This window comes from Microplitis mediator, chromosome 1, assembly GCF_029852145.1.
Source record: "Microplitis mediator isolate UGA2020A chromosome 1, iyMicMedi2.1, whole genome shotgun sequence".
NCBI classification, from domain to species: Eukaryota; Metazoa; Arthropoda; class Insecta; order Hymenoptera; family Braconidae; genus Microplitis; species Microplitis mediator.
In genome coordinates this window covers 15589175-15608070 of record NC_079969.1, presented here as the reverse complement: position 1 = coordinate 15608070, position 18896 = coordinate 15589175, and the positions used below count along the sequence as shown (strand labels likewise).

Sequence of the window (18896 nt, the reverse complement as noted above, 5' to 3'; positions counted from 1 at the left end):
TTTAGACATTTTTTGTAATCTCTTAGCAATATTCTGGATTTATTTCCTTTGTTGTAGTCTGCATATTATTATAAAATGCCTCTCCTGCCGCCTACACCTTCCCAAAAACTGTCCCTTGTTAATTACTCCTCCTTCTGGTCACCTGACCTACTTGTCATTCGTTGACAACTTTTCCTACTTCCTATTTCCCGATTCCCACTCCTAAATATTGTAATGACCCACGCCCTGAGTCAAGTTATCTCAAAATATTGTAAACTATTGTAAGTTCAGTTACTTTGGAAATATCACAGCGCACAGTCGCATAAAATAAAAATACTAGTTCACTTAAATCTTGAGTATATTTTTTGGTGCAAAACTTATTGCAAGTCTTGCACGTAACAACAATCGCTTACGGTAAACCAACCGCGAGTCTAAACATAGACAATAGGAGTTTGTTTCCATTTTGAATATTGTCAATTTTATCCGTGTTGGTGACTATTTCTCAAATGGAGTATTTACTCTTCTTTCTTTACTTTTTTTACCATTAGTTATGAACAGACTTAACGACTAATTATTGATTTTATACACCTACTTACAGTAAAAAATCGTAAAAACCACTTAGAAGAATAAGAAACATAATGAAGAGTGATAAAACTTGGTATTCAAAATGACTAATAAAGAAATCAAAATTTCTCGAACTATCTGATTCGGCATAATGCCCTACATACACGGAGAGAAAAGAATAGTTCTGATCCCTAAATAGAAATCAAAACTATTCTTTTCTCTCCGTGTATGTATATTTAAAATTATTAGTGTTTTATTAGACTTGGTTAATAGCTATCTAGAACCTGAATTCATCTAATGAAAACTCGATTTTCGTGAATTGGAGTGAAAAGAAGAACTGAAGAGTTCAAAAAGTGGGAGGCAGTGGTTAAAAGAATTTTTTCAATCTCTAATAAAATATCATATAATGATTACAGTCATTATAATTAATAATTTAATTACATTGCGCTGTTCATAATTTTTTCAAATAATAAATAAATGAATATGTTCATTAGGCAATCGTTATTTTTTTTTTATTTTCTTTCAAATATAGTCATAATTTGTAAGGACAGATTATTTCAAAAGTAAAAGAGTAAACATTACTCTGTGAGTGCAATTAATTTTCCGATAAAAGAACAATGAAATTGTTACAATCCTATTTTGGCTAAGCGATTATCTACACTAAGACCTTGTCGAACTGTACAGTTCATGAAGACACGTGAATTGTTTTTGCACATTGCGTTTGTTTTCTCCCACCTAGCCCAACACAACACTACTAATAAAACCTCGTGGTTGTTGTTAGAGAGTACAAGTGTATTGTTGAGGATCTTGCATCCAGGTTTACTTTAATCATTCTTTAATTGTCTAAAATATTTTCCATTTCTTAACACGCGTCGTATCGGTGATTGTAGTGACAAGAAGACAAAAATGGCTCGAGATCCAGCTTCAGAACAATTAAATAAATATAAAGAGACAGTAAAGGTATATGGGTTATTCCATGTCAAATCGACAAATTTTTTACCTGACCCCCTTTGATTTCGCTAAAAATTTTATATCTTTTTCTACCTCCCGAAAGTTATTTTTCAAAATTTTTTCAAATTTTTCTTCCCGACTCAAAAAAAGTTATGAATTTTTGAAAAAAACCGCTCTTTTATTTTTAAATTGCCAGAACTTTTTCAAAAATTGACCGTTTGGAAACTTTTTTTTTTCAAAATTTTTTTTTTTAAATGTAGTTTTCGAAAAAAAATATGAAAAAATTTTCAGAATCCCAGATATATGAAATATTTTAGTTTTTTGAAAAAACCGTAATTTTCTCAAAGTCCGACCGTTTTTTTTTTTTTTTTTTGCTCTAAAAATACTTCAACTAATTCCGCAATGATCCCCGCTAATTAAAAGATGTGACGACAATCGCTTCTAATTTTTTTTCTTGATTATAAAAAAATTTTTGTTGAATTTTTGCTGATTTTATATAACTCTGTTATGAAATTTTTTTCATTTCCTCGTGAAACCTCAAAAGTTGAAAAATAAAATTTTATTGGAGAATTTCAAGTGATTATTGTACAAGAAATTGTTATTTTTTCACAGTACGATGAAGAAAAGAAGGGAATCATCCAGTAAAAAGAGATAATAAAAATAGGTGTAATGTTGAATTTTAGAATTAAGTATTATGTTAAATAGAAGATAATATAATTTGAACACATACAAAAAAATGTTTTTAATTTATTTAAAGATGTTAAGAGACGGTGAATTTATTTAAGAGTATGAAAAGTTCTTTTTTTTTACTTTTTTGAAAAAAAATAACAATTTCTTGGACGATAATCACTTGAAATTCTCCAATAAAATTTTATTTTTCAACTTTTGAGGTTTCACGAGGAAATAAAAAAAATTTCATAACAAAGTTATATAAAATCAGCAAAAATTCAACAAAAATTTTTTTATAATCAAGAAAAAAAATTAGAAGCGATTGTCGTCACATCTTTTGATTAACGGGGATCATTGCAGAATTAGTTGAAGTATTTTTAGAGCAAAAAAAAAAAAAAAAAAAAAAAAAAACGGTCGGACTTTGAGAAAATTACGGTTTTTTCAAAAAACTAAAATATTTCATATATCTGGGATTCTGAAAATTTTTTCATTTTATTTTTCGAAAACTACATTTAAAAACAAAAATTTTGAAAAAAAGAAGTTCCCAAACGGTCAATTTTTGAAAAAGTTCTGGCAATTTAAAAATAAAAGAGCGGTTTTTTTCAAAAATTCATAACTTTTTTTGAGTCGGGAAGAAAAATTTGAAAAAATTCTGAAAAAAACTTTCGGGGGGTAGAAAAAGATAGAAAATTTTCAGTGAAATCAAAGGGGGTCAGGTAAAAAATTTGTCGATTTGACATGGAATGACCCATATGTATATTCCTTTGAAATTGATTTAATAATTTTTAAAAAACAATATTTAGTTGATTATATTTTGAATTTGTTACACTAGACAGTATACTGAAAGGTATTATAAACAGAAAGGGGCGCTGTAGTCAAAAATCGTAGCGATATTCACTCAAATATGAGATTTATTAACTAAGGTAAAGTACCCAGTACTTGAACACTTCTAAAAATGGGACCAGTAGTTGAACAGACTTTTAGAATTGTTGTTATACAAAATCCGTATATATATTATGAGTAATATGCGCATGTTATAATTATTCAATGATACAGTAACTGATTTCTGTAAGTTTTTTCAATTATAAATAAAAAAAATTACATATTTTTTAACTTTAAAGTTGATATGTCAAGAATAGCCGATAGATCCTATTTTTTTCATGAAAAAGATACTATACCGTAAACCGAACAATCAGTAAAAAAAACGGTAAATCATCATTTTAAGTAAAAAAAATTGTACCACCCAATGAAATAGTCTTTTCTAAATACTATATCCCTAGTAGAAATAATCGAGTTTTCACTCGATATAAACCAGTAACTGGCCAGTGATATCGAGTAAAAACTCGAAATCGCGCCACCTACAACTAAGTCATAAACATTGGTCACACCGACACTGTACCTTCACTAGTGTGTGTGTCTGTTGATTTTTTTCTGTTAACCTGTACGCGTCGTTGTTTTAAAAAATATTAAAAAACAGTGTGAATTAATTAAAATTTGTGTATGTTAACGTGGAAATATTTTACAAAATATATTACAAAATGGATGCGGTAAAAAAAGTTGACACAATAAATGAATTGCGACTGTGGGCGATAAAATCAAATATTGCAGATTGTTATTTAGTCGAGTTGTTAAAAATTTTTACTCAAAATGTAGCTTCAAAATATTCTAGTTCTAAAAAAACTGGAGAAAAAACTGTCATAAAAGATTATAAAATCGTTGAATGCTTGAATGAATTTTGTGAGGTTAAAAATCTTGGAAGTCCTGCCGAAATAATACAAGCTGTCGGTGTTTTGAACCGCAATTGTTTTATTGCGATTATGCGATTACGTATTGATCAGTAGTCAATACCAAAAAAAGGCGACGAGTGAATGAAGGCAAGATGGATTTAAATTTTACTCTGATTTATTTTGAGTGAAGCGTGCTGCTTCTTACAAGTTCAAAAAGACAACTGACTACATAAAAATAGCTTAAAATCTAAGTTACAATTTTTGCGAAGGTGGGAATTAGCTAGGAACTCGGAAACGACTATTGGCTTTTCCTGTGATCAGGCCTTGGAAAAGGGATGAGAAGTCGGTCATTGGCTAGAAATGGAAAAGTGGGTGCGTAGGAGAGTCGTAGGCGGGCCCTTTATGGGCCTAAGGGAGATGGAAGTAACGAAGCAAGTAAAAATGACGGAAGGAAAGTCTCAAGGACGCTAGGATCGTGGGACTACATGAATCATAAACGAAATTTTACTTATTTTTATGACTTAAGCAAGCGGTGAACTTTTTTCTTATTAAATGCGAGGCTTATGGCCATATAACAAAAAATGTGAGAACAGTTTATAATTTAAGCCTTTGCAGCTGCGTGGTCCCTTTCGCGACAATAGCGAAAGGCCTTGAAAAACTCATGAAGTTTTTTTTAGAGTTGTAAACTTTGGAGTTTACAAACCCAAAATGTGCAAGGCAGATGTTGAGTGCAGTAAAATAAAATAAAATAAAATAAAATGTAATAAATAAAAATAAATGAAAATAAAATAAATGAAAGTAAACTACACATAAGTTTTCCGCATGTGAAACGGAAAAACTATAAAAATAATAAAATATTTGACATTATTAAAATTTAAATATTATTTTAGTTGAATTTAATTCAGCTAAAGAACATTCTAAATAATGGCTAAATTAATTTAAATCAGAGGAGACGGAACAGTCGGAGTAATTTTAAGTAATTCAAAAGACTGGGAAGGCAGTAGAAAACCTAAATAAATATTTTTTTAATTTTCTTCAATTAAAAATAATTACTTCATTTTCAGATTTATTGTTGTTATTCTATTAATCTAATGATGTTATTTATTTAACAATATAAATAAATATAAATTAAACGTTTATGTCATATCGTTTATTTAACATTTTTTTTATTTTATTCGACAATTTTTTATAACCCTTGATAACCTCAATATTCAAAATTGATAGTTTCACTAAAGCCGCAATGTTTTGCTCGATCTCTAGTAAAACTGGCCAGTTACTTGACAGAAACTCGATATTACACTGGCCAGTTACTGGTTTAAGTCTAGTTAAACTGGCTAGTTACTGGCTAAAAACTCGATATCATTTCTACTAGGGATATTTTTTGCAAAGACATAAACTAAAATTTTTATATTAAATTTTAGGGTCTAACTATACCTCCCAATGTTCAGAGTGGTACCCAAAACTTGAACAAGTTGGTGAAACATGCTCAATTATTGGGTCCATGTTATTTTCAAGGCAGCAGTAGGTGAACAGCGTGAAATTTATTCTAGTGCAATAACAAATAATTTAATTTAATTATTTATTTTTTAAAAAAGATATGCAAAAATAAAGTATGAGTGATTCATCAACAATTAGTGTAATAATTTTAAGTGATTTCGTGTGAAAACGTATCTATTTCATCAAAATAAATTTTTATTATTTTCTAACCAAAAAAAGTTCACAACATATAGGTAAGATGAAAATTGTGAACAACATTTGTTTGTTAATAAAAAATAATCCGTTACAATTAGTAAAATTTACAATAAAGGTTGTTAAATATTATATTTTTTTGGTTTTTTAGATCATAATAATCAATTCATTAATAATAAAAAATATGAACCTGAAGGCCCCAACGTTGGATGCCAATTACCCGACTAGACATTTCAGTTTGTTTTTTATTAGCTCCAGATTAGGCATGCCGAATTCCAAGTTCGCGCCAAATGAGGCAGTCGCATAAGGCTCACATCACTAAAATAACGCACGTCCGAAACCCTGCATAATTAGGAAAGCCGAATTCGGCACAAATTCAGAAACCAAAAACGCGCCGGAAAACCGTAATCTATCTGTGAAAAATGATTATACATAAAAATTAGCAATATATGGTCATGTATGACTGTAATAATATAATTTTGGTTAACTAAATTGAAAAAAAAAAAAAATTTTTTTATCGTTTAGAATTATTTTCGTAAAGCAGTATATTGACAGATATTCTAATTTAATCTTATTTTAATTTCCAATCGAATTAGAAATTTTTAATTCAAGGAAAAACGCGAAATTTATTAACGACCGTTGTTGTAGGATTCGAACCCGGGACCCTACGCACAAAAGACCGACGCTTTAACTACGACGCTACTCGACCGATTGTGACTCCTATGTTAAGTTATGGTATTAAAATATTATTTGGTATCAGCCAGGAATTCCAAAGACATACTTAACTTAGGCAATGACGAAGACTTTCCTAATAATAGCCAAATTCGGCATGCCTAATTTTAGCAAGCCTTCAGTCATCCCAATCAGATTTTAGTCAGGGATTCCAAAGATTCACTGAACTTTTACGCCCTGCCAAAAACTTCTAATGACAAAAAAGTTTGGAAAAGTTTTGGTTTATCGAGTTTCGGTTTTCCTTATAAGGACGGGACACGGTTCAAATTAGGCTTGCTGTATTTCGGAAAGCCTCATTCGTCCCGAATTGATATTTTTGCATGCCGTACTGGGATTCTAGTCGGACGCTGATTTGGCATTCCGGACTTAGGCAAACCCTCGGTAACCACCATTAGGCAGCAGTATCAATTTCCGAAGATACGCCGAAGTTAAATTAGCCATTCACTTTCCTAGTAACTACCTGATTTGGAATTCCGGACTTCGGCAAGCATTTGGTCATCACTATTAAATATCAGTCAGGAGTTCCAAAAGTATTTCTAACTAACGCCATGACACACCTTCCCCTAATAACAACCAAGTTTGGAATGTTTTTGGCATTATGAGCTTGGATTTTCCTCATACAAATACCGTAAGATCCAAATCAAGCTTGCTGTATTTCGGAAAGCCTTATTCGGTGCAAATTGGTCTTTTGGCAAGCCTAACTAAAATTTTTAGTCGGGAACGAATTTTCGAATTCCTTGAAAGCGGAAAAAAATATTCCTGACAATAAATAAAGGTGCCAGATGTTGTAAAAATTGAAAAAAATTCCCCCTGCATACCGGAACCCAGTCAATCCACCCTCACAAGTCAATTTTGAAATTCAAAAATCCGAGAACACTACTCCGAAGATTTTGATCACCGCCAAAAAATTATGAAGGGTCTATTACACTCATATCAACTCAGAAAAAAATCATCGTCAGCCTCAGTGCTCCGGAACTTAGTCAATTCACCCTCACAAGTCAATTTTGAAATTTAAAAATCCGAGAACACTACTCCTAAGATTTTGTTCACCGCCAAATAATTATGAAGGATCTATTACACTCATATAAACTCAGAAAAAAATCATCGTCACCCTCCATGCTCCGGAACTTAGTCAACCCACCCTCACAAGTCAGTCTTGAACATAATTTTACGAGTAGTGTTTTCGGATTTTTAAATTTCAAAATTGACTTGTGAGGGTGGATTGACTGGGTTCCGAAGCACGGAGGGTGACGGAGATTTTTTTTTGAGCTTCCACATGTGCTTCAAACGGTGACACGCGTTAATGTCCCCGGACAAAATATCCCCGACAAAATATCCACGACAAAATATCCCCCGACATGATATCCCCGCGACAAAATATCTCCAGAGAAAATATCTCAGGATAAAATATCTTCATGACAAAATATATGTTGACAAAATATCCCTATCGTTGGATAATCGATGAAGAAATTTGTCAAAAAAGGGCACAATTGTATTGCAAGTGGATGCGTTCAGATATTTTTGTATTTACACACACACAAAATGCCTGAAAAAAGGACACGTACTATTGCACGTATGTGTGTTCATATATTTTTGTGATTACACACACCCAAAACCTCTGAAAAAAGGGCAAAATTTTATTGCAAACGGATGCATTCAGATATTTATGATTAATATTAAATTTGACTAAAAATATTGATGAAAAGTGACCTTAAATAGTTGGTAATTACTAATAGTTAATAATAGATTATATTACTTACAGTAAGTAAATTAATCAATAAGTTTACGTTTTTTTGTATTTCAATTCAATTATTTTTATTAATGTTAATAAAGAAGTTCAATATAATATTTAATGTTTTATACTTATTTCTTTCTTATTATTTTAAATTGCTTTTATTAAAAATTTTGGAGTCAACGTAAGCATTCGTGGATATTTTGTCTACATATAATTTGTCATGAAGATTTTTTATCCTGAGATATTTTGGCTGGAGATATTTTGTCGCGGGGATATTATGTCGGGGGATACTTTGTCGGGGATATTTTGTCCGGGGATATTAACGCAGGTAACCGCTTCAAACACTTTATAATTTATTTGCAGCGAACAAAAGCGTACGAGTATTTTTTCCGATTTTTAAATTTGAAATCTCGATTTGTGCGGGTGGGACTTGGCCTCCGGTATACAATGCGAGTTTTTCTCAATTTTTACAACATCTGGCATCTTTATTTATTGTCAGGAATTTTCAACTTCCCGCGGAGAAAATCGACGATTTTCTGAAAATTCGGGAAGTTATTGGTTTCACCCCGATTTTCAAAAACCGGGTTTTCATCATATGTCGGCATTTGAAGGTGCTAGGATGCTATTCTGACTTCTCCAGAGCGATGTCTGTGTGTGTGTGTGTGTGTGTGTGTGTGTGTGTGTGTGTGTGTGTGTGTGTGTGTGTGTGTGTGTGTGTGTGGATGTAAAACCTCTCATATCTTTTTGATGAATGAACCGAATTAAATGGTTCTTGCGGCATTCGAAAGATATCTTCTGAACTTAGATTTTCAAAAAAATTTTAGACCATTTAGTCAAATGAACTCTGAGATATTTAAGAAATACGAAAAAAAAAAATTTTTTTTTTTCGTTTTTTTTTAATATTGTGAAAACTGTTGGATCGATCAATTCCAAAATCTGATCAGCTCTAGAACTCGATAAAAGCTTTCGATTGCCACCTCAACCGTCCCAATCGGATAATCCGTTCGTGAAATATCGTCGACGAAAGCATAGAAAAAAATCGTTTTTTTTTTCATTTTTCATGATTATTTCGGAAACTAGCAAATCGATTAATTCCAAAATCTAATCAGCTCTAGAACTCGATAAAAGCATTCGATTGCTGCCAAGAACGTCCCAATCAGATAATCCGTTCCAGAGATATTGTTGACGGAATAATAAATTTAAAATCTATATCTGCTTTTTCCATTGATTAACATCATAATTACTGAACAGAATTACTCAAAACTAATATGTTCTTCTTTATATAAGTCATTGAAAGTGATTGCTCAAAATTCGTCATGTTCGCTGGTATCACGATATACTTACACGATGTAGATACAACGTATCACGTAAATACTTATTTTTGAGCTAATTTTTTAACATAATTGTAAATAAATATATAAAAAACATTCATTCATAAATTTTTTAATTTTAACATAAACCGTAGCCCTTTTGAGCTTGAAAAGCTCATAAGAAAAGAGAAACAAAGGTATTTTCGAGCTCGAAGAGCTCGAAAACAGCGGGAAGTTTAAGGGCTGGTCTGCAGGGCCAACCGATGCCCAGATTTTTTTTTCCGCTTTTAAGGTTTTTGAAAATACGTTGGCATCCAACGTTGGGACCTTTAGGTTCATTAAAAAATGTAATTAAAAAATTAAATCCAAAAATTTCTCATTTTTAAATGATCATATTAAGTATTCACAGTATTATTTTTAACATTATTCAATCATATGTCATAATTCTTTTGATATTTCAATAAAACGTTAAAAAATTTTGGTGTGCCTATTGCCATATATTTTATTAGTTCAACTACTGCGGCTTGTCAGAGTTGATTGTTCAACTACTACTCCTTTCATAGTCTATCGTAAAAACGTTGTCAAAATATGAATATTCAATTATCTGTGTTATTTTGCGCTTCAATCAATTCAAAATTGTTTATATTTTCATGAAAATCATTAATTTGAACTAATAATTACAACTTTATATATTAAAAGTACGGTCAAAGACGTTTTATTTTGAAACCTGTTCAACTACTGGGTACTTTACCTTATTCTCAAGCCTATATTTGAGGCAAACAAACGCTGTTTTCAGCCAAATAAGGCTGAAAAATTGTTTCAAATAAATGCATTTATTAATATCAAATAAATACTTTTATCAGTGTACGTTGAGTATAAGTAATAAGTAAACCAATTCAATAATATGTTACAAACATGCGAAATAGTGTAAACAAGATGTAAATCGGAATAAAATGTCACATCAACCTCATTATTTATTGATGTATATGTGTTCAAAATTATATGATTGCCGTTTTTTAAGGATAAGCCACCTGTCTTATTAACAGGCAGTGGAGCTCCTATTGCTAATAAAACAGCAAGTCTTACTGCTGGCCCCAGAGGACCATTGCTTCTTCAAGATTTTGTGTACTTAGATGAAATATCGCATTTTGATCGAGAAAGAATTCCAGAAAGAGTCGTTCACGCTAAAGGAGCTGGTAATAAAATAATAAAAATCTCATATTCTTATTGTGATTCAATATCTGGTTCAACCCGAGTCGAAATATTGGACGTAAATTGAACGTTCTTAACGTTTTAAACGTAAATTGAACGTTTTTAACGTTTTGAACGTAAATTGAACGTTTTGGACATTAAAAACTCAATTTGATAGTTTTCCACTTATTCCAAACGTAGATTGGAGTATCATAAATCGAAAACGTAACTAAAACCTATTTAGACTTACAATAAGAAAACATAAGAATACCGAAAAATTTTTCTCATCGATTCTGTACTCCTGGATTATAATCACGTCAATTCCGTAAAATTTTGTCGTCTGCCTTTTTGGCTTTTAAATAAAAAATTCGTATTTTGAAAAAAAAATTTTTTCAGTTTAATACTTCTATCTTTAAAACTATATATTTATACCTGTTCATATATATTATGATATCAAGGTTATGAAAATTGTGATTACAAATATAGAAATAAATTAATTAATGTTATCATTGAACTAAAATCATAACTCATGAAATTACCAATTTTTTATGAACCAAAATACAAAACAATCGTTCAATTTACTTTCAAAACGTTAAAAACGTTCACTTTGCGTTTAAAACGTTCAGAACGTTCAATTTATGTTTGAAACGTTAAGAACGTTTAACTTAGTCAAATATTTCAACTTGGGAATGCTTATTTAAAATGATTGCTTTCATTTTACAGGTGCTTTTGGTTATTTTGAGGTCACCCATAATATTAAACAATATTCAAGAGCTAAATTATTTTCAAAAATTGGGAAAAAAACTCCGATAGCCGTACGATTTTCTGCTGTGGGCGGAGAAAGTGGATCAGCAGACACAGTAAGGTAGAAAGTCTTATTTACATTTAACTTATTCTGCCTAAAACTTTAAAGTAGAAATTTTGTAAGACTCTGGAGTAACTGGTTTATGGACAATATATATATCAGGGTGTTTCAAAAAAATCGACTTTTGTTATTTCTTTAAATGGCCAGCAAATTCTTTTAGAGAATGCCAAAATAAGGACCATTTAAATAACATGGGAAAAAAAATTTTTTTATTTTTTTATTTTTCTAGCTCGGCATTCGTACCTCATATAAATCAGTCCATAGCATATTCTTGTAGAAAATTTAACGCTCTACAAAAAAGATCTCTTATCATTTTTTGATAAATCCATCCATTCGAAAGTTATTGGAGCTGAAAGTCAAATTTATAATAAATTTCCAGATCTTTTTACTTTCCCAGCAAAACTATCAGATTTATCGAAAAATATCATAAGATCTTTTTTACAGACAATTTTATTCCCTACAAATTATTTTCAGTGAAGTTTTTTGAAATTCCGCATTGTTTTCTAGTTATGTTCATTTTAATGTTAAGTTCTCTTAATAGATTATAAGACTATTATTTTTACGAGCTTGGCATTAAAATGAAAATAACTAGAAAACGATGCGGAACTTCAAAAAACTTAATAAAAAAAATTTGTAGGGAATAAAATTGTCTATAAAAAAGATCTTATAATATTTTTCGATAAATCTGATAGTTTTGCTGGAAAAGTAAAAAGATCTGGAAATTTATTATAAATTTGACTTCTAGCTCCAATAACTTTCGAATGGATGGATTTATCAAAAAATGATAAGAGATCTTTTTTGTAGAGCGTTAAATTTTCTACAAGAATATGCTATGGACTGATTCATATGAGGTGCGAATGCCGAGCTAGAAAAATAAAAAAATAAAACATTTTTTTTTCCATGTTATTTAAATTGCCCATACAGGAAAATACGACGGGGCCAGATATGGGCCACGCTTGGCGCAATGCTGTCGATCTCTGGCCCATGCTTTTAAATCCGCTTTGGCCCAGCTTTGGTAAAAGTCTGGGATGATAACAGGGTGCCCGGCTTGGTTGTTACCATGGGCCCAGGCATCATTGCCAAGGCTGGCCTATGCGTGACGGCCAGATCTGAGCCATGCTTGTTTGCCAGACCTGGCCCATGCTTGCTTGCCAGACTTGGCCCATGTATCGACAAAACAAATAAATTTAATTTAAAAAAAATTTTATTAGTATTATCCTAATAGAGTTTGTGATCATTAACTTTTAAACTATTTAAGTGAGGTAAATGATTTGAAAAAACTCGGTGAAAATTCTGCTGGGCTCTGGGCGCGAACTGCCGTCCTTCTGATCGCTAGGTTTGAACGGTAGCTACTGGACGAACCTACTAATGTTGAACTGAAACTTTTATATGTTGTACTTATTCATTTTACTACAACCTCTTGGTTTTATGAAATATAAAGAGCAATTAAACAAATATTTTCGATTAAGAAAAAAAATGATAATTTCGTATTATTTTTATTATAATTACATAATTTTTAAAAATAAAATATATTAAATTTAATTGATTATTTATCAAGAACGAAGTTGAATAGTCTTGCTCTACCACCATTATTAAAAATAACATTTATTGTAAAAATTCATGAGTTATATCTTACTTAAATTAATTTTTATAACTAAAATTATAAAATTACGGTTGTTGATTGCAAATAACAACGAACTAAAAAATATTCCAATTATTAGTCGTAAATAATTTTAATCGCAATATTATAATATTTATTAATTAAAACTTATTTTAATTCAAAAATAAATAATTATTAATTTAAAAAACCATAATAATGAGTTAATTGAATAATTAATAAAAAATGTGGGTTAACCAATTCTGGCCCAAGGATGGGGAACTATAGGTATAGCCGAACTTGGATAATCCTACCTTGGCCTAAATCTGGCTTGCCATTGAATGATCAAGGCAGGGGAACCTAGTCTTGGCTTAAATTCGGGTAATCATTGGTTCGGCCAAGGCTAGGTTACCCAGTGCTGAGCCAAGGAGGGCCCCTTCGTTCAACTCTGGCAGCTCCTGCATGGGGTGCAGTGGGCTGGCCCTCACGAGGTCCGTGATTCGAGTACTGAACGAACGTGAGTTTTTTTTTTCTCAGCCGATATGCATATTAATTTACATATAATTTTATTTTTTATTTAATTATATAAATTTTTTTTTCCTGGTAAACCTAATTAACACAAATTACCTGGATGTAAGAAAATATTATAAAATGACTCTTCATAAAAAACGGGTTATTCAGTCTAAGCCCGTGTTAGGTTTACCATTCAACGGCCGAGGTTAGGTTACGCAAACTTGGCCCAAGTTAGGGTGACTCTAGGCTTGGCCAAGGCTAGGTTATCCAGTTTTGGCCCAAGCCTGGGTAATCATTGGAATGGCCAAGACTAATTACCCAGTTATGGCCCGGGTATGGGACAGTATAGGTTTGCCAAGATGGGCTTCCCAATAATGTCCAAGGCATGGCCTCGTCGTTCAACTCTGGGGCTTCCTGTATGGGGGGTGATAGAAAATTACGATCCGCGACCTGTAAATCTTTAAATTAAGAACTCTTACTTCGGCGAGGTCCTTATTTTGGCATTCTCTAAAAGAATTTGCTGGTCATTTGAAGAAATAACAAAAGTCGATTTTTTTGAAATACCTTAATACATATATATGCACGCGTGTATGTATGTATGCACATGTTTTAATTATTAATTACGACTTTAATTGGAAATATGAAAAGCTCGATTTAGAATTTTTTGAATTATAGAGATCCTAGAGGGTTTGCTGTTAAATTTTACACTGAGGAAGGAATATGGGATCTTGTTGGGAACAACACTCCAATATTTTTTATAAAAGATCCGTTACTTTTTGCAAGTTTTATTCATTCACAAAAAAGAAATCCGGTAACTCATTTAAAAGACATGGATATGTTCTGGGATTTTCTCTCACTACGTCCTGAGTCGACTCATCAAGTTATGATATTATTCAGCGATCGTGGCATTCCGGATGGTTTTCGTTACATGCATGGATTTGGCTCAAATACCTTCAAGCTTGTTAATAACGAAAACGAGTTTGTCTACTGTAAATTTCATTATAAGGTTAGATTTTTTTTTAGTTTCATCTCGCACGTATAAAATTCAAATGAAAACACAAAGTATCGCAATTAGTCCAAAAAAATAGGAAAAACAAAATACTCAAGAAAGTAAAAAAACAAAGTATTTTAAAAACCGAAAAGTGTTATTCAGAGGTCATAAAACATAACAAACGAGGTGTTACCCCGTACTTGGCCACTCAGTACTTAAAATTAGAGATAGAAAACTTAGAAATAGATTCTTACAAGGAGCATTGATAATTAGAATTAATTATTATTAATACTATAATGATCCGGTACTATTATTTTCAAATGAAATCGCTTCCCAATTAATAAATTTATAACAACTGACATGTGACTATGGATTGACTCGATTATACACATTAACATAAGGATGACTGACTGAGTTGACATAATAAAAACGACATCGTGATTTCAATTAATTAATTAACAATTTCAACCGACAATTATCATAATCTCGACTCACTCAAACAATCTTTCAGACCTCCGAATTCAATTCCAACATTCTGACAATCTTCTGACTCCCTCCGTGTATACCATCAGTTCCTTCAAACGATTATCGCCGTTGATTTGTAAATGATTAATTTGTTTCAATATTTACTTATCAGACCGACCAAGGTATAAAAAACCTCGACGATAAAAAAGCTGCAGAAATAAGATCATGTGATCCAGATTATGCTATCAGAGATTTATACAATGCGATCGCTACGGAAAAATTTCCTTCATGGACATTTTACATTCAAGTCATGTCCGAACAACAGGCTGACAAATTCCGGTGGAATCCGTTTGATGTGACAAAGGTGATCGTCGGTTTCATTTCATTTTTTACTTTTGTATTATGAATGTAGATATGTAATTGAAATTTGATTAATTGCAAAATAGGTATGGCCTCACAAAGAGTTTCCACTGATTCCTGTTGGAAAAATAGTATTAAATAAAAATCCGACTAATTATTTTGCTGACGTCGAACAATTGGCTTTTGATCCCGCACGTTTGGTGCCTGGTATTGAACCAAGCCCAGATAAATTACTCCAGGGTCGTCTTGTCTCTTATGGAGACACTCATAGACATCGACTTGGACCAAATCATCTTCAGATTCCTGTTAACTGTCCTTACAAAGTAATAAATGTTCCATACAAATTAAAAGTTTTTTTTTATATATATGCATATATAATACGAATATTTCTTTTTTAATACAGGTCATATCAGCAATAAACTATCAGCGTGATGGTGCGATGACGATATATGATCAGAATGGAGCTCCAAACTATTATCCTAACAGCTTTAAAGGACCTGAAGTACGCCCTGCTGTAAAATCTCCACCATTTGGTATCTTTGGTGATGCAGACCGTTACGAGCCCATTAATGAAGACAATTTTGGCCAAGCTACAACCTTCTGGCGTAAAGTGCTTGATACTGACGCTAAGACACGACTCGTAAACAATCTCGTTGCAAGTCTGTCAAAAGCTTCAACTTTCATCGTTGAACGTGCTGTTAAAAATTTTTCTCAAGTAGACGTTGAACTTGGCCAGAGATTACAAGAAGGGTTAGGAAAGACAGGAAAGTTAATTGATGTGTCTAAAAAATGCGCTAACTTATAAATTTATTCCGATTGTTTTTAAAAATAACTTCCCTCGCAGATTTGAATCACGGTGGAAACACCGTGGAAGTGTAAACACCGTGGATCCACCGTGGTTACACGGTGAGTTTGTTCCATTTCACCACCGGGTATACACAGTGTATCCACTGTGATTACGCGGTGTATCCACCGTGATTCCGCGGTGGCTTGACCACTGTGTATACACGGTGTTCCTACTGTGATTCCACGGTGGCTTTGTGCTATTTCACCACTGTGTTTCCACGGTGTATCCACCGCGTAATCACAGTGGTGAAATGGAACAAACCCACCATGTTTCCACCGTGATTCAAATCTGCGAGGGTTCGTAGATGAATGATTTTCTTAACATAAGTCATAAGTGTGATCACATTAATTCTTATATGACTATGTAACTAATAAAATAAAATTCTATAAATGCTAATGCAACGTAATAATTAATGCTGGCTGTTACTAATTTTGTTCATAGTAATAAAAAAGTCTTTAATCATATACTGAAACAATGTGAATTGTCATCTTCGTCCTCAGCCTTGCGGTTCCCAATTTTCCCCGTTTCGTTGCCGTCTGAAACTACAAAAGTCATAGTGCCATGGTCACATGACTAACTATAACGTCGACTCATGTCTGTAAAGGTGAAGTGAGGGCAGTCCCGAGGCTAGTCCTACGCCCTAAATTATCGATCAATCATTTCGATCCTGGATCAATTAGCAATAAGACGTATAATTTAGTACTACTGTCATATACTAGCAATTCACTTGCGATTTTGTTAATACGGACAATTACTTTGTAAATCGGGAAATCAACCTGCGTTATAGTGTTATTACTAGCAATTCTCTTGCGATTATACTTTACTGTCCAAGTTTACTGATTATTATAAATAAAGTTAGTTTAATTAAATATTACTGTACGTTACCGGCGATGTACTCGCGATACAAAATTATGCTGTGCCACGTATCTCTCTACATTATATCCAACGCTTACATTTTCTTGTAAGTAATTTTTGTTATTATAATTGGCAATAAACTTGCATAATATTCTGATTAATTCCTTTTATTCCATCTAACACTGTTCATCCTATTTATTTCCTATTTTACTGGTAAGATTCTTGAATAGTTTGATAAAATAAAAATTAATTAAGTCATAAATAGTAATTCGACTATTGATAAGAATAATCTATAATTTTATAAGCCGTGAGGTAAGTTGATAAGTTTTCCCATACGTTGCCGTGTTTGAATAAGTGCGGGTTTTTGCTTTGCAAGAACCCCAGCCCACCGCTCTGTCCCAGCAAAATAAAAATTTCGTAGAGGCCAACCTAAGCCAGGGTTCAACCCGCGAATTCTGGTAGCTGCTGGTAAAAATCGCAAAGAGAAAAAGCGATTTGTCTCAATATATAATTTGGAAAAATGTTAGTTCCGACATTTTAGCAAAATACTGAACGGATCATATAAATCGTTCATAAATGAATTTCGGTATAAAAATAAAAAAGTTTTTAATAAAAACAAATTTAGTTACAAAAAAATTAAGAATTTATTCCATATTGTTTAATTTAATTAATTAATTAACTTATTATAAAAATATAATTTAGTTATTTAATTTTTAAATAATTAAAAAAAAAGCCTGGACTAAAAATCCATTTACTGTGCTAGTGTGAGAAAGTGAGAGTAAGGAGGATTCATTCATTAGGGTGCGAAGGAGGGAGCACCTATAAATGGATCCAAGACAGAAATTTCTTGGCGTGAGACTCTAGTAATCTTGGTTTGAGATTCTTCGTGTGATTGGTCAGAGAAACTATACCACTCAAACCAAGAGTTTAAAATTTTTCAACCAACTCCCTTCATTTTCAGTTCAATTCGTACCGTTTATTGTTTCAAAACATCATAGTTCTTTAATTAAGTGTATGACTTTCTTGTACCAAATATTTTTAATTCTTGGTTCAAATAAGCAACATACTTAGCTTAAGAAAAATGTTTATTATACTAAAAAATGCTTTTTAAAACAAATAATTCTATTATTGGACCAAGTACGAAATGTCCATTGGCTTAAAAATTTTTTTCTTAATTCAAGATTTAAAATTCAAGAAATTATTTTACTTCGTTCAAGAAATTTTCGGTTTTCATTCCACCTGCTGAAAAATTTCTTGGTTGAAGAAAAATTATTTTGAGTCAATACCTTTTTTTTTCTGTGCACCAAATTTAATTGAAATTACGAATAATATTAAAAATCGACTTTTTCGGGATAAAAATAAAAATAATTTCCAATTCCTTCGAGCGACACGTGCGAGACATTTATAAAAATATGGTAAACAACAAATGAACGGCAGTTAGCCTAGTGAAACTAATAATCGCTTTTGTTTTAATGACAGTGAGGCGATTCCTATTCCATTAAAATCGAATTATATTGCAAAAAGAGAGAACGATTCGTTACATTTGTAAAAAGCGGTCATGGCCGCTTATATGTTTTAACAGAGAAACTGATATTAACAAAAATTCATAAATTAAATTTTAGTTTATTTTTGTAAATGTCAGATTGAATCAGTCGAAAATGGCAAAATAGAGTTGTTCATAAATATATATCTTTTTTATAAAATTGTCCCTGTCACATGATTTTGTTGAAATATGAAGATATAAATTGTAGATGAGCGCCTGTTCAGTTATAAGAATTAGTTATAATACTAGTGAATAACTAATTAAGGAATAAAAAATCGGTGACGCAATGATTGACGTATTCTTTATATAAATA

The 18896-nt window shown here is 31.8% G+C and overlaps 1 protein-coding gene across 1 annotated transcript; it reads left to right on the top strand.

Moving 5' to 3' along the window:
* The first annotated feature begins 1355 nt into the window (after positions 1 to 1355).
* LOC130670937 (catalase-like) lies at positions 1356 to 16928 on the top strand. The gene is made up of 7 exons (XM_057474581.1): positions 1356 to 1503; positions 10378 to 10552; positions 11271 to 11412; positions 14198 to 14528; positions 15151 to 15342; positions 15425 to 15661; positions 15742 to 16928. Exons 1-7 carry the CDS (start codon positions 1450 to 1452, stop codon positions 16141 to 16143), a joined length of 1533 nt encoding a protein of 510 aa, XP_057330564.1. The 5' UTR covers positions 1356 to 1449; the 3' UTR covers positions 16144 to 16928.
* The last annotated feature ends 1968 nt before the right edge of the window (positions 16929 to 18896 follow it).